Consider the following 17,566-nt stretch of genomic DNA (forward strand, 5'->3'; position numbering starts at 1 on the left):
GCTTCAAACTTAATATCAACTGCTCCAAACTTGACTGTAAAAAATATGACTTTAGCAATAGAGTTATTGAAGCGTGGAACTCATTACGGGACTCCGTGGTGTCAACCCCCAACATTTTTCCCTTAGACTATCCATGACTGACCTCACCAGGTTCCTTAGAGCAGTGTTTTTCAACCAGTGTGCCATGAGACATGGTCAGGTGTGCCGCGAAGCTCAGAGAGAGAAAGAAAACAAGAGAGAGAGAAAGAGAGAGAAAGAAAGCAAGAGAGAGAAAGAGAGAAAGAAAGAAAGCAAGAGAGAAAAAGAAAACGAGAGAAAGAAAGAGAAAGAAAGAAAGAGAAAGAACAAGAGAGAGAAAGAAAGAGAGAGAAAGAGAGGGAGGGAAGGTGGGAGAGAGAGAAACATAGAGGGAGGGAGGGAGAAAGAGAGCAAAAAAGAGAGGAAGGAAGGAAGAGAAAGAAAGAAGGATGGAGAGAGAGAAAAAAAAGAAGGGAAAGAAAGAGGGAGGGAGAGAGAAATAGAACGAAAGGGAGGAAGAGAGAAAAAAAATTTTGTCCAAACTTTTTTTACCCACCCCCCCTCTCAATGTGCCCCAGGATTTTGTAAATGTAAAAAACGTGCCATGGCTCAAAAAAGGTTGAAAATCACTGCCTTAGAGGTCAGTAAGGGGCGATCATCCCCTGTCCAATTGTCTCTCCTATATTTTATATATCTTTTCTTCCATTCATATATCCTTTCCTCTATTCTTCATTGATGTATTCTATTCTCATATCTTTTTTTCTATCCTTTCCCTGATATTTACTACTACATGTTTTTATTCTCTTTAACTTTCAATTTGTATTGGACAAAATGAACAAACAAACAAACACTCTAGAAAATGTCCAGAGATACTTTTCTAGAAGACTCCTCCACTTGCAACAGAATACCCTACGAAACTAGACTTACAATCCTAGGTTTAGAAATCTTAGAACTACATCACCTTAAACTCGACCTAAGCATAGCCCATAAAATCATCTGCTAAAACGTCCTTCCTGTCAATGACTACTTCAGCTTCAACCACAGCAACACATGAGCACACAACAGATGCAAACTTAATGTAAACTGTTCAAACTCGACTGCAGGAAATATGACTTTAGTAACTGAGTAGTTGATGCATGGAACTCACTACCAGACTGTAATATCATCACCTAATCCCCAAAACTTTACCCTAGACTGTCTACTGTTGACCTCTCCTGATTCCTAAGAGGTCAGTAAGTGCACCAGCCTGCCTTCTGTAGTGCATTACAGGCCTTGACCACTCTGTTGCTGAAGTCATATTTTCTGCAGTCGAGTTTGGAGCAGTTTACATTGAGTTTGAATCTATTGTGTGCTTGTGTAATATTATCACAAAGATAATTAATGTAGAGTATGAAGAGTGTTGGCCCTAGAATGTTGCTTTGAGGGACATCACTGTTGACAGGAGCAGGATTTCATATGGCACTTCCTATTTTGACCACTTGTTGTCTATTAGAAAGAAACGTGGTTATCCAGTCATGTAGGGGTCCAGAGATGCCATAGGATTTTAGTTTCAGAGGTATTACTGAATCAAAGGCTTTACAAAAGTCTATGTAAATTGTGTCTATTGTTTTACCTTGATCAAGTTGAATAGTCCATATGTTTTTGCAGTGTAAGAGTTGCAGATTTTAGGATAATTTTTTCCTGAAACCAAATTGTTTGTTGGAGATTATTAGGTTTCTAAGTGGAGTGTAATGGATTGGTTTACTATTGATTCTATGACTTTGCAGGTGACACAACCCAAAGAGATTGGTTTGTAATTTTCAATGTTATTTGGATTTCCTTTTTTGAAGACTATGGCTAGTGATCATAAGTTAGATAAGGAGCTGGTCCTGAAGGATTTTTTAAAAAATTATGCTTAGAGATTCAGCCAAGGTTGTGGAGAGCTTTTTAAAGAAGCATGCATATAATCCATCTTCCCCAATAGATAGGTAGTTTTAGGTTGCGTAATGCCATTCTAATGTTACAGTCTATAAAATCGATTTGTGTTAGATCGTTGAAGTTGATTGTGGTACGACTAGGAAATATTGAGCATGAGCCATTACTGTTTACAAAGACTGAGCTGAAAAATGTGTTAAAGAGATTGGCTTTAACTGTTTCATTGTTATAGTCTTTACCATTTGGTACTTTAGGGGGTGGGATGGATATTGAGTCTTTGAGTTGGTTCTTTATAAAGTTATAGAAGGTACGTATGGACTTTGTGCACAGATGGTTTACTTCTTGACTAATATGATAATAATTTAGTCTTTATTTGGTGACACAGATGTTTGTAGCAGTTTTTAAAGTTTGCAATGTAGCCTGTTTTATTTTTTATTTTGCCAAAGAGATCGGGTTTTTGGATTGGAGCTTCCTTATTTTTATGGGTAATTTATTTTTCTTGGTTTTGGTGATTATTAGTTGGATACAATTTAATGACTCTTTGGATGTATTGTAAACATATCCAATATATTGATAAATATATTGTAGTACTCTGGCAGTATTGCAGCCAGAGAATAGTGTATGCCAATAAAGAAATGTGAGGTTGGCATCTATGATATCATAGTTGGCTCTTTAAAAGTTGTAATTGTTATTAAGGTGGTTTCTATAACGACATATATTGAGACAAAAGTCAATAATGCTATGGTCACTGTTGGAAAAGGGTTCTTTTATTTGTAGTCCGTAAATTGAGTGTAAACTGATGCAGAAGATGAGATCAAGACAATTGCTGTGTCTTATTATTTATTTATTTATTGTTTATTTATCTATTTATTTATTATTCCTTATTATACTTATTCCTCCTTCTAATGAAATGCAATTCACTACTACTACTAAACCCCCACCGCCACTATCAAAGGTTTTTATCAATTGTGATGTAGACAGGGAAATGGAGCTTCTTGTTCTTTTCCGATTAGGTGTGATTGTATTACACATGGACTACAAAGTAAGATTTTAGGCTATTGTGTTGTGGAAAGCCTCAGATACATCAAGATTATGACTCGAGACATCAAGTATACCAGAAAATTTGGTTAATTAAATAAACTGTGGTTTGGTTAACCATGCTTTGGCTTGTTGGAGAAAAGTTACTCTAAACAATTAGGCTTGATGTTTTTAGCCATTCTGGTCTCTGCATCATAATTTATGTCTCAACATAGTCCATAAACCTAGTTCCCATCTGAATAATTCTCCAGCCAGTTTTGCCCATTCTTAAGGGAGAATACGTCCCTTGCAATTACTAAATTCAGCAAAGCCACTGATCAACTTTTGTCTTAAGGCTTCTCTAAACCAGTGATTTTCAACCTTTTTTGAGCTGCGGCACATTTTTTACATGTACAAAACCATGGGGCACATTGAGGGGGGGCTAAAAAAAGTTTGAACAAAAAAATTATCTCTTCCTTTCGCTCTATTTCTCCCTTCCTCTTTCTCTCCCTTCCTCTTTTTCTCTCTCATTCTCTCTCCATCCCTCTTTCTTTCTCTCTTCCTTCTTTCCTCTTTTTTGCTCTATTTCTCTCTCGCTCCCTCCCTCCCTCTATGTCTTTCTCCCACCTTCCCTCCCTCTTTCTCTCTCTCTCTTGCTTTCTTTCTTGTTCTCTTGCTTTCTCTCTCTTGCTTTCTTTCTCTGTCTTTCTTTCTCTCTTGTTTTCTTTCTCTCTCTCTTTCTCTTTCTCTCTCTCTCTTTCTTTCTTTCTTTCTCTCTCTGAGCTTCGCGGCACACCTGACCATGTCTCGCGGCACACTAGTGTGCCACGGCACACTGGTTGAAAAACACTGCTCTAAACGATTGTCTAAGATTGTCTAAGCTTAGCAATTATAAGATGTGTGGACTTCAACTCCCAGAATTGTCCAGTCAGTCTAAGGCAGAGGTCGGCAACCTTAAACACTCAAAGCACCAGAAAGGTCTTAACTGGAAGCCCCCCCCCCCTCGTGCCCCCATTCAATTCTGGAGCCGACTGGAAGACTGGTTCCCCCACCATAGTGTTTTCTCCTAGTGTGATGTCCTTTTTCCTCTACCAATCTAACCCAAAGCCCTATCACAGTGATGGCGAACCTATGGCAAGGTGCCAGAGGTGGCACGCAGAGCCATATCTACTGGCACGCAAGTTGTTGCCCTAGCTTAGTTCCAACGTGCATGTGTGTGCTGGCCAGCTGATTTTTGGCTTACACAGAGGCTCTGGTAGGGCATTTTTGGCCTACAGGGAGCCTCTTGTGGGATGGGGTCTTGTGGTTGGCTCTGCCCCAAGGAATGTGGAGGTGGATGTAGGGGAAACATCAACATGTCATAGGCCTATTTTATTGCCGACAGGGAGGTAGTGCGGTTTCCTCGGACGAAGAAGAAGGTGGAGGTGACTTGGAAGAGGGGGGCTTGGCACACAGCCGAGGAAGCCAATCTCCATTATCTTCAGTTGATTCAGATGAGGAAGTATTAGACCCACGCATGCGCAGAATTATGCACAGAAGAGACCAATTGCAGAAATATTACAGGAGATAAGAGAGGCCACCTGTGTTTGGGTGGGGCTCCAGTAATTAGAGCTGCTGATATAAATAGCAGCGTGTTGGTTTGGCTGTTGTGGAAGATTATCTGATCGTTGTTCATCAGGACTATGCCTTGCTGTTTGTTGATTTTTCACGACTTTGAAACCAAAGCAGAGCAAAGTGTGTGTGTGTTTGACTTCATGGAAGAAGGGCTGTGATGGTTCTTCACAGCTGCTACCTAAGTACTTAAAGACTGATTAAGGGGATTGTACAGACTACCAGATTGTTTTGGGACGAGTGGTCTTTGCAATACAAAAAGGGTGCTTTGTTTCCTTTGAATTTTTGTGATAAAGAACATTGTTTTTGAACTGTCAAGCGTGTGTGTCTGAAATTTGTACCCTTGAATTTTCGGGAGACTCTTACCATAGAGCCAGGCAGAACATGGGGGAGGGTGTTTTTACCCTCTGCCAGCTCCAGATAAACCTTTGGAGCCCGGGGAGGGCAAAACACAAGCCTACTGGGCCCACCAGAAGTTGGAAAACAGGCCGTTTCCAGCCTCCAGAGGGCTTCCAAGGGGGGATGGAGGAAGATGTTTTTGCTCTCCCCAGGCATTGAATTATAGGTGAGCGCTCGCGCATGCACAATAGTGTGCATGCACACTCTTTTGGCACCCGAAGAAATTTTTTTTTGCCATCACTGCCCTATCGATTGTGGAGCTGACTAGAAAACCCACACCTTGCCATAGAGTGTCTTCCTGGAACGCCCTGCTTCCTCCGCCCCCAACTGGAAGCGCTTCTCAAAATTGTGTTGCCAATTGGCAGCAGAGGGATGAAAGATACACCTGCAGCTCCAGAGTCGCAGGATACTAACTCCTGGTGTAAGGGCAAAAATCCTTTGCCATTATCCTTTTGGAGAAACAATGCCCAACTGTCTACTTGGCAAAAAACATCCAATTCCACTTTTGGATGATGTTTTCTGATTAGGATATTCCCGCGCAGACCTTCATACATGGAAAACTTCCTATAAGTAATGCACACTGGATGAGAAACTTCCAGGAAACAGTTCATACATTAAAAAATCTCTCAGAAGTAGGCATGCAGTCAGGAGGTGATTCTGTATCTCCACACAAAATACAACGCATTGTTATTTTAGAAAGTTGATCGCTCGAGGCAGTATAGAAAGGAGAAAAGGCTTCTTTCTGTATGATTTTCCACCTCTCAAATCATCGCAGGCTTGTCATATTTGGGTTTTTTTTTCCTTTAAAAGAGAACTTGATCATTGATGATATATTCAATTGGTGGTCTTTTACAATGTTTTTTTCTGCAATCGTAGTAGATTTTAATTCCACATTTCAACTCACTTTCAGGAAATATGGGAATCAAAGGCTTGAGACTTTTTAAAAAAAAACCCAGACCTTTAACAAATAGTAAGCAAACTTAAAAACTTCTGTATTTTGAAAGGATGGAAAGGGTTCCCATTGAACTGTTCCAGAAACTGAAACCCTGCCACAGTGAACTCTTATTTAACACCAGGATTATTTCATAAGTAGCTTTGCTCAGATTTGGAGAGCTTTCTTTTTCTGGTATGTAATTTCTTAGTTATAAAATCACATTTTTGCAAAATCCTGTGGTGGCCCAGCTTTAATTGCTTTGTTAACGCTTTACTCTTCAACTGATGCAATGTCACTGTGAGAAGAGCGGCATAAAAATGTGGTGCCGACCGAGTCTGCAAAGAGGGGCAGCATACAAATATAATAAATTATTATTATTATTATTATTATTATTATTATTATTATTATATTATATCTAATAAATAAATGAATGAATGAATGAATGAATGAATGAATAAATAGTACATGCAGTCCTGTATAGGCAGTACAAATATTCATCAACTGACCGTTCAAAATTACAACGTTACAAAGTCACATCCAGAGGTGGCATTCAGCAGGTTTGGACCATTTCTGGAGAACTGGTAGCGGAAATTCTGAGTAATTTGGAGAACTGGTAGATATCACCTTTCAAAATATAAAAGTTTTTAAGTTCGCTTACTATTTGTTAAAGGTCTGGGTTGGTTGGTTTTTTTAATCTCAATCCTTTGATTCCCATTTTTCCTGAATATGGAATTTGCTTTGCATGCATGCCTTTCAATTTGGGCATGCGCGTGCATTTTGGGCACTCGGTGTCTAAAACGTTCACCATCACTGGCCTTGGGTCATGGATTCTGTTACTATATATCAGATGTGTGAAGCCCACGGTCCAAATCCAGCCCACAATAGGCTGAGAGTTGGCTTGCGGGGCCGTCATGGAGACATGGCTGGGGTGTGCACATTTATTATTTATTTATTATTTATTTATTAATTGGATTTTTATGCCGCCCCTCTCCGAGGACTCAAGGAGGACACTGAGGCCTTGGGGATCCCAGGATCCCGGAAACATGGCTGGGGCATGGCTGGGGTGGCACAGGCGGGTCCCTTACCGTCCCGGAGATGGTGAGGGACCCACCTCTGCCACCTCAACCACACCTCAACCACCCAGTCGGTCATAATAATTAGGCCATGCCCACCTCAGCCTCCCAAGGGTCAACAAAATCCTGATACGGAGCGCAATGGGATAAAGTTTGACACCCCTGCTGTAAATGGTCTCTAATGGTTACTTAGTTTTTTTGAAACTATGGATCAGTGATGGTGCGGAACCATATCTGCTGGCATGTAAGTTTTGCCCTAGCTCAGCTCCAGTATGCACGTGTGTGCCGGCCAGCTGATTTTTGGCTCACACAGAGGCTCTGGGAGGGTGTTTTTTGCTTCCAGAGAGCCTCCAGGGGTGTGTGGGAGGGTGTTTTTACCCTCCCCCGGCTCCAGGGAAGCATTTGGAGCCCGGGGAGGGTGAAACACAAGCTTACTGGGCCTACCAGAAGTTGGGAAACAGGCCATTTCCGGCCTCCAGAGGGCTTCCAAGGGGGAGATGGAAGAAGATGTTTTTGCCCTCCCCAGGCATTCAATTATAGGTGTGAGCACTCGCACATGCGCACACACACACTCTCGGCACCCAAAGAAAAAAAAGTTCGCCATCACTGCTATAGATAGTTATGTATGTATTCACTCATTCACTCACTTTTTTTATTAAAAACGGTTCTTGGCCCTAATCTGCCTATGAAAGGAAACGTTCAGCTTTTATGACTTTCCATAGTACCAGAAGGTCACATGTGCTATCACGTCTTACATTTTCTAAAAACACATTTTGTTAGCAAAAGAGTTAATTCACTTAGGAAAAAAACAATCCTCCGTGTGTACAAAAACTATTTGGTATTTATGGTTGGGTATCTTTGTTTTCAAACTGATAGAAAACTTGGCTGATTTAAATGCCTATCAGAAGAAATGCTATATTAGCCTCCAGTGAGTGAAAGTCATTTGGATATATGGGACAAACTTAACCCATTGTGGCCAAAAAATGCACTGAAGGGAAAATCCGCCCCCCACATCCCTTAATAAAATATTGCAAGACCGGTGTGTAAAAAGTTGGAATGATATATGAAAACAGTAGGTCTTCTGGGTTTTGTACTATGAATTTTGTCTTCAGGCAATCATGTCTTTAGTTCCTCAAATACATTACAATAAAGTGGTACCTCTACTTAAGAACTTAATTTGTTCCATAACCAGATTCTTAAGTAGAAAAGTTTGTAAGTAGAAGCAATTTTTCCCATAGGAATCAATGTAAAAGCAAATAATGTGTGCAAACCCATTAGGAAAGAAATAAAAGCTCGGAATTTGGGTGGGAGGAATTTGGGTGGGAAGGTGAGGTGAGGTGAATTTAAAAAATCCAAAACTTTAAGGCTTAAAAAAAAAAGAGGGACTGAGGTGGTGAGAAGGAGCATGCATCTCCCATACACATGGCGCGAGGCTGCCTCTCATACACTGCGCCAGAGAGAGAAACTCAGGCGGGTGAGAGGGGGGAACCTTCCGCTCCTTTGACCGAAAGGCGGCAGCTGCTGCTGCTGCTACCTGCTTCCTCTTCCTTCCCATGCTGAAGGGCTCCTGTCTCTTCTCGCTTGCTCGCTTTGTAGCTGGCGCCTTTCCTTTACTGTGGTGATTCCTCGGTTTGGCTGAAGCCGAGTTGATCCAGCCGGGGCGAAGCACCCCTTTTTGCCTTTCCGCGCCCAGGCGCTCCAGGAAGCAACTTTGCGCGGGGTGTATGGGAGGCAGCACAAGGGAGTCACCATAGCAAAGTGATTTATTCCCTCTCCAAGTGCCCAGAGAAAGGAAAACCACCAAAAGGCTCCTCTGGCAGCCCAGAAAAGCCCGGGATGGCCAGGATTAAAGGTGAAATGGCAGGAAACTGGCCGGGCCTTCAGGCTGCTCTCAAATTTCCTGGGAAATTATTCCGGGCTCGGGTTCTTAAGTAGAAAATGGTTCTTAAGAAGAGGCAAAAAAATCTTGAACATCGGTTCTTTTCTAGAAAAGTTCTTAAGTAGAGGCGCTATATATTGGGTATATTGGAAACTTATTTCTATTTCTTTTATATATTTTTATAGTTCTTCCTGCATTTTCTTTCTTCTATAATTCTTCTTTTACTTTTTATTATATTGTATAGTTTTAATGTTCTGTTTAAAACATTTAATAGAATTTTGATGAGCCACCAAATATCTGAAAGTTTTGAAGGAAGGCTAGTAATGTGTTAATGTTAATATACTGTAAATATGTATCAGGTTGGTTAAACATGTTAAGTCTTTTTAACTTATCAAGGCATCTGAATCAGTTAAATCCTTTCTACGGGTTAGTGTGCAAAACAAGTGCCACTTTATACACAAAACAGAGAGAAATAATAATTTATTTAAAGTACATTTTCATTATGAAAACAGATTTTTAGAGGAAAAGAGATATTATTAGCCTTAAATACTATGGTTTGGAAGTCTTCCAGCTGAAGACAACTACATTTAAAGAAAAAGCCATTTACATAGACTATTGTGGAAATCAAAGTAGAAATTGTCTAATACAGAAAAAAGATCCTATTCGATCATATAATTAGCAAAAATGGATCTTCACGCACAGAACGCTTAAAGTATATCTTTGACAAAGTGTAATTAAAATCGCTACACAGCTTCAGGTTTTCCTTTGAGGACCTATATTAATTTAACTAAATGTCCAATATAATTCTGAAATTTCATTTAACTAGCCGCCGAACCCACTTGCAGGACTGTCCAAGTATACTAAACCATCTTTGACCTATAACGTTTAAATCATCAAGAAAGAGATCATGCTTATGAACCCCCTTCAAAATAATTAAGCACTGGCAACCCTCAAACTAACCTGAGACAAAATAATGTCAGAGAAGCAATACATGATTAATCTTAAGCAAACATTTTAAAGAACTTGACATAGTTGTCTAGGATTGAGTATGGTACGACAATCACAAAATATTTTGAAGTGATTTTTGAGGTAAAAACCGGAATCGGTTTTGTTCTATCTATAAACTGTGAAACTACTGAAAAACACCAATGACCATTAATGCGCAACATAGACCACAAGGCGTTTTACCAATTCTTTACATAGAAGCATGCGGAAGTAACTAAGACTTCAATTACTGTATGCTAGGAACCAGGCAACCATTAAGACAATAATTCCACAGACTGGCAGCAAAATCACATTCTTGTACTTTTGCCATAAGGGTGGTTCAACCTCGATCTCATCTTTTCTCCTCTTATTCTTCCGACGTCCTTTCAACCTATTTTCAAAAGCCTCCAGTTCTGCCTGCAGAAGAGTTTAAAAAGATGGCATTAAGTGATAAAATATTTTAACAAAAGAACTTACCCATTCCCTTCATGGCATCGGACCAGAATACCTCCGGGACCGCCTTCTGCCGCACGAATCCCAGCGACCGGTTAGGTCCCACAGAGTTGGCCTTCTCCAGGTCCCGTCGACTAAACAATGTTGTTTGGCGGGACCCAGGAGAAGAGCCTTCTCTGTGGCGGCCCCGACCCTCTGGAACCAGCTCCCCCCGGAAATTAGAACTGTCCCCACCCTCCTTGCCTTTTGTAAAGTTCTTAAGACCCATCTCTGCCGCCAGGCATGGGGGAACTGACACATCTCCCCCGGGCCTATACAGTTTATACATGGAATGTTTGTGTGTGTGTTTGCTTTTAATAATGGGGTTTTTAGTGTTTTTTAAATTATTAGATTTGTTCTTACATTGTTCTTGTTATTGTTGTGAGCCGCCCCGAGTCTACGGAGAGGGGCGGCATACAAATCTAATAAATAAATTAAATAAATAAATTACCCCCCACACACACACTTATTTCTCAAAATAATATACTGTATGATATAAGGCAGTGATGGCGAACCTTTTTTCCCTCAGGTGCCAAAAGAGTGGGTGCGTGCACTATCGCACATGCGTGAGTGCCCACACCCAAAATTCAATCCCTGGGGAGGGTGAAAACCGCTTCCCCCATCCTCCCGGAGGCCCTCTGGAGGCCAGGAAAGTCGTTTATCGTTTATCGTTTATTTAGATTTGTATGCCGCCCCTCTCCGCAGACTCGTTTCCCAACTTCTGGTGGGCCCAGTAGGCTCATGTTTCGCCCTCCCCAGGCTCCAAAGGCTTCCCTGAAGCCAGGGGGAGGGTAAAAATGCCCCCCTCTGAGGCTTTCTGGAAGTAAAAAACACCCTCCCAGAGCCTCTATGTGAGCCAAAAATCAGCTGGCCAGCACACACATACACACTGGAGCTGAGCTAGGGCAACGGCTCGTGTGCAAGCAGATACAGTATAGCTCCGCGTGCCACCTGTGGCACCTATGCCATAGGTTCACCATCACTGATACAAGGGCTCTCTGTAAGTGGAATACAGTGTTCCCTCGCTTTTCGCAGGGGATGCGTTCCGAGACTGCCCGCGAAAGTTGAAGTAGAGATGCGGAAGTAAATACAGTACACTATTTTTGGCTATGAACAGTATCACAAGCCTTCCCGTAACATTTTAAACCCCTAAATTGCAATTTTCCATTCCCTTAACAACCATTCAGATTATTACTCACCATGTTTATTTATTAAAGTTTATAAAAAAAAATATTTATTAAAGGCAGACGAAAGTTTGGCGATGACATATGATGTCATCGGGTGGGAAAAACCGTGGTATAGGGAAATATTTTTGAAAAACCGTGGTATAGACTTTCCGCAAAGTTTGAACCCGCAAAAATCGAGGGAATACTGTAGTGCTAAGGTCTGACTTGGTGATGATTATTAAGGAAAGAAATGGAATAGTCCAAACTACCTTGAGAACATCAGACTGAAAAAAGTTGTTCTACTACAAGCATATGGTAATACATGCACACTTTGACTCTACTAATATATTGCAACTGGAAGCTCACTTAAGAGTGAAACAAAAAGTCTAGGGCAGTGCTTCTCAATTATTTTCTGTCGTCCCCCCCCCCCGGAAGAAGTAAACATTTCGGGAGGGGCCCAACTCTCCAATCTGGAGCCCAATGGAATTGTAGTGTTAATATTTATTATTTTACTTATTATAAGCTGCAAGCAAACGATTGGCTGGGGAAGACTGCTCTTCCCACTTACCTGGGAGCAAGTTACACTGAACTCAGTGGAGCCTGTTTTCGGTTAAAGGATGCTCCTCCTTGTCCAGAAGCAAGTTCGACACACCGTTCATGGCTACTACGGTGCCCGCCAAAAACAAGAAGAACCCACGTGGCTGCCCCGCCCCGCCTGTCCGCTTCTCTTCTGGACTCGAAGTAGCATGCAACTGGGAAAACACTCCCCATCCGGGGGAATCAATCCAGAGGAACCACACATGTTCCCAGGGATTACATGGGGCCCCGCACCACTATTTGAGAAGCACTGGTCTAGAGTATTTAGATTCTTATACTCTTCCAAGGGGAAGGGCCTTTTCTGTGGGAGCCCCGGCCCTCTGGAATCAGCTCCCCCCAGAGATTCGCACTCCCCCTACCCTCCTCGCTTTCTGCAAGAGTCTTAAGACTCACTTATGTCGCCAGGCTTGGGGCAATTAAATCTAGACCCTCTGGCCAATAATTGTGATGTATGGCTGCGATTTGAATTTGTTTGATTGATTTTTAATATATTGGGTTTTTTAGCTCACGTACAGTGAGCTTTTAGGTTTCTTTGTAGTTTTTAATTAATTAGATTTGTCTCTGTACTCATTGTTTTATATTGTGTGCTGTAGCCACCCCGAGTCTTCGGAGAGGGGCGGCATACAAATCTAATAAATAATAATAATAATAATAATATTCTTCAAGGTCTTGGAATAATCAACAGATTTCTGGAACTTCCAGCAATTATAGCCTTCATTTTTTAAAAAAAAAATGCATTTGCATGCTCATGGACATTAATGTGAAAAGATACATGCAACAAACTCAACATTTCTCCGGAGAGAAGCTTCAACTCTAAATAGCACTTAGACTTACATACAGCTTCACAATGTTTTATAGCCCTCTCTAAGTGGTTTACAGAGCCAGCATTTTGCCCCCAACAATCTGGGTCCTTATTTTACTGACCTTGGAAGGTGGGAAGGCTGAGTCAACCTTGAGCCAGTGAGAACTGAACTGCTGGCAATTGGCAGAATTAGCCTGCAATACTGCATTCTAACCACTGCACCACCACAGTCCTTAAGCTCATTATTAAGGACATTATGACTTTAGCACCAACCCATACTTTAAGGAATTAAGTATATGGTATGTTTTCATGAGATGTACATTGAATATTGCTGGAATGAGCAAATTGCAGGGGAAGGAAAAAAGATAAACTAAGAATTTACAATATATATCAGAGCGTTATGGTTGATATAGATTGCATTAAATAAATTCCATCATAAGGAAAAAGAATTTCTGATAATTGTTTTATCAAAGCTTGTTCATGAAGGTTTTAATCAGCCAAGAATGAAGATGTTACAGGAAAGGATATTACTAGAAGAAACAGGTACTACAATTTTAAAAATATAAATTATGCAATAATGCACTTGGGGAAAAGGAATCCTCAATCTGAGTATTGTATTGACAGTTCTGTGTTAGCAAAAACTTCAGAAGAAAAGGATTTAGGGGTAGTGATTTCTAACAGTCTCAAAATGGGTGAGCAGTGTGGTCAGGCGGTAAGAAAAGCAAGTAGGATGCTTGGCTGCATAGCTAGAAGTATAACAAGCAGGAAGAGGGAGATTGTGATCCCCTTATATAGAGCGCTGGTGAGACCACATTTGGAATACTGTGTTCAGTTCTGGAGACCTCACCTACAAAAAGATATTGACAAAATTGAATGGGTCCAAAGACGGGCTACAAGAATGATGGAAAGTCTTAAGCATAAAATATATCAGGAAAGACTTAATGAACTCAATCTGTATAGTCTGGAGGACAGAAGGAAAAGGGGGGGACATGATCGAAACATTTAAATATGTTAAAGGGTTAAATAAGGTCCAGGAGGGAAGTGTTTTTAATAGGAAAGTGAACACAAGAACAAGGGGACACAATCTGAAGTTAGTTGGGGGAAAGATCAAAAGCAACGTGAGAAAATATTATTTTACTGAAAGAGTAGTAGATCCTTGGAACAAACTTCCAGCAGACGTGGTAGATAAATCCACAGTAACTGAATTTAAACATGCCTGGGATAAACAGATCCATCCTAAGATAAAATACAGAAAATAGTATAAGGGCAGACTAGATGGACCATGAGGTCTTTTTCTGCCGTCAGACTTCTATGTTTCTAATATTTAGCCAACCCAACACGTGGCTACTACATTACTGCTCTTCTGCAATGATCACATATGCAATACAAGTAGCATTTGGCATAATTATAAATAACACTCTTATCAACAAATGAAGATCGTCATGAAAAAGGAACATTTAGAAGTACGAAAACTGCTGAAAGTAGCCACGTTTGTTATGTGGGAGCTTTGAGGGGTGATTATCAAACCATATTTGAACACATTGGTCAGACTGCCCACAGAAGCCACAAATTCTTACAAATTACAGCTTATCATGATTGTGCAGTGGGCAGTTGTAACTAATATGCATTCGTTCCATTTGTCTCTTTCTGCCAACAAGAATAGCTAAGCAAATTAGGGAGCCTGCTTTGTTTAGCATTATCTCTCTGCAGGATCTCTTCAGATAAAGTTGCCTCCGACCCTTGGCGTCAGAATCTACGTCATCAGAAGGGCAACAAAATAGAGATCCCAATAAAATAGAGAAACTTATTCATAACATGGAACAATCTAGATTGACACAAGGAGCTAAGCGGGGTCCACTGAGTAAGGGTGTGCAACTAGTTGCTCAAATGCAATTTGATTGATTGATTGATTTGATTTGTATGCCGCCCCTCTCCAAAGACTCGGAGCGGCTCACAACAACAATACACAATATAAACCCAATGATTAAAAAGAACAGTTAAAACCCTTAATATAAAAAGAATCATATAACCCAACAAACCATACATAAAATGGAACGGCTGGAGGGAATCAATTTCCCCATGCCTGACGACAGAGGTGGGTTTTTAGGAGTTTGCGAAAGGCAAGGAGGGTGGGGGCAGTCCTGATTTCCAGGGGGAGTTGATTCCAGAGGGTCGGAGGTGCCACAGAGAAGGCTCTTCCCTTGGGTCCCGCCAGACGGCATTGTTTTGTCGACGAGACTCGGAGAAGGCCAACTCTGTGGGACCTAGTTGGTTGCTGGGATTCGCGCGGCAGAAGGCGGTCCCGAAGGTATTCTGGTCCGATGCCATGAAGGGTTTTATAGGACACATTATAGAACGCAATAGTATCAATAAGCTCAAACACAATTAAATATTATTAATTAATTAATCCGCAGAATGAAGTTGGCTTGTTTAGAATTTCACGAGTTTACTTTAATCGGAAATGTCCACTACAAGGCAAGAACATATTAAACGTTTATTCTATGTGATGGAAATAGAGCTGAGGTGCATACCTGCTGTCTTCGTTTTTCCTCTTCGATGGCAGCTCTAGCCTCTGCTTCCTTAATCTGTGAATAAAATGTAAAACTTACTATGTTGCTTTTTTGCAAAAAAAACCCAAAATCAAGTAAATTATCTAACTACAACGCACTTTCATATTGTGTGACATTAGAAAATGACAGTATTTTCAGCAACTCTCTTAAGCTAAGGTACAGGGCAATGATGGCGAACCTATGGAGCCATATAATAATAATAATAATTTATTAGATTTGTGTGCCGCCCTTCTCCGAGGACTCGGGGCGGCTCACAACAATAATAAAATATAATAAACAGTGGTACAAATCTAATATTAGTAAAAGCTACAATTAAACCCCCTTCATATTAAAAAACAATACTGTAGTACACAATCATACCATTCTCAAGGGCTATAATCAGTAGAGGGGGGGAATCAGTCCCCCCATACCTGGCGACATAAATGGGTCTTTAACATCCTGCGGAAGACGGGGAGGGTAGAGGCAATTTGAATCTCCAGGGGGAGCTGATTCCAGAGGGCTGGGGTCGCCACAGAGAAGGCTCTTCCCCTGGGTCCCGCCAGACGGCATTGTTTAGTCGATGGGACCTGGAGAAGGCCAATTCTGTGGGACCTAATAGGCCGCTGGGACTTGTATGGCAGAAGGCGTTCCCGTAGGTATTCTGGTCCGATGCCATATCTGAGGGCATGCAAGGTGTTGCCCTGTGTCTGTGTCATCCTATCTATCTATCTATTAATTTTATTTTATTTTATTTTATTTGTTTGTTTGTTTAGACTTCTATGTCGCCCAATCCCAAAGAACTCGGGATGGAATCCTGTTGCCTTTGGAGCCTCTGAAATGTGAAGTGTGGCTCTTAGTCACCTAAAAACTCCTCGCCTCTGCTTCAAGTTCTGATTTGGTTAAAAATGCCAATTCCTCCAACATGTAGAATATGATCATGCTTCCCTCAAACATGATTTCTACTGTGCCGAATATCCATTATCCATTCTTGCAGGTGGGATGCAAGAAATTAATTTACTGGTCTTTTTCTAAAACGAGTCAGTCAAGTTTATAGAGCAGCCAAATAGTTGACCAAATTCTGTGTGCAACTGCTAGGAATTGTTGTGGTTAGCTCTGGCCCAGCTCCTGCCCCAAGGACTGTGGATGTGGGGGAGACATCCACATGCTGCAGGCCTGTTTTGCCCCCCCCCCCCCCCGGTGGAATCTGATGATGAAGGCTCCTCTGACCAAGAAGACATGAGTGACAGGGAGGAGGAGAGTGGGGCAGACAGCTCAGAAGGAGATCAATTATCTAGCTCCTCCTTGGATTCAGAACAAGAGTTAATGATACAGCCACGCATGCAGAGAGCGATGCATAGGCAACAACAACTGAGAGATTATTATCAAAGAAAATGAGGCTACCTGTGGTTGGCTGGAGCTATAGTAATTAGTGAGGCTGCTATAAAGAGCAGCCTGTGGGTTTGGCCATTGTGGAGGATTATCTGATCCTTGTGTTTCGTGCCTGCTTTGCTGCGTTTTACCTTTTGTGTGCTGATTTTCCCCCGCTTTGAAACTAAACCAGAGCAAAGTGTGTTTCACTTTGTGAAAGAAGAAGGACTGTGAATTGCCTCACAGCTGCAAGCTAAGTATCACAGAACTGATAAGGGACTTGTACCAATTACCAGTTTGTTTGGAGACGAGTGCTCTTTGCTATACCAAAAGAGGGCTTAGTTTAAGTGAATTTTCATTATAAAGAACATTGTTTTGAATTTTCAAACGTGTGTGTGTCTGAAATTTGTACCTGTGAATTTTCGGGAGGAGTCTACCAGAGAGCCCGACAGAACAGGAATGATGGACTAAGATTCCTGATGTGGACAAATAGCAGAACTAAGGATCTGCCCTCCAGATTGCTCCACGGCTGTCAAATGCAGGCATCTGATCAACAGGGATGGCAGATTCGAGGGCAAATGTTATTTGTTTCCGTATCTAGGACTCTCACTTGCTCTGTGTCCCAGAGGGGATGTTTTACATCAAGAACTACATATTTCCTTTCCCTTTTTTGGCACAGGTTGTTGCACTGCCATCTGGCTACACAACATGCCAGGGCTCAGAAGTGACAAACCAGGAATTCAGCATTGTGCCCTCACTGAAT

General features: G+C 41.4%; 1 protein-coding gene across 1 annotated transcript in view; it reads right to left on the bottom strand.

Annotated features, from left to right (window-relative positions):
- Positions 1–9,310: 9,310 nt before the first annotated feature.
- The window catches only part of NFXL1 (nuclear transcription factor, X-box binding like 1), an 80,267-nt gene continuing 72,011 nt past the window's right edge, over positions 9,311–17,566 (bottom strand). Inside the window, 2 exon segments of the mRNA XM_070757161.1 lie at positions 9,311–10,246; positions 15,418–15,471. Of these exon segments, the coding sequence (XP_070613262.1) occupies positions 10,073–10,246; positions 15,418–15,471 (228 nt within the window). The 3' untranslated portion in view covers positions 9,311–10,072.

The sequence above is a fragment of the Erythrolamprus reginae genome, chromosome 7 (assembly GCF_031021105.1).
Source record: "Erythrolamprus reginae isolate rEryReg1 chromosome 7, rEryReg1.hap1, whole genome shotgun sequence".
Classification (NCBI taxonomy): domain Eukaryota; kingdom Metazoa; phylum Chordata; class Lepidosauria; order Squamata; family Dipsadidae; genus Erythrolamprus; species Erythrolamprus reginae.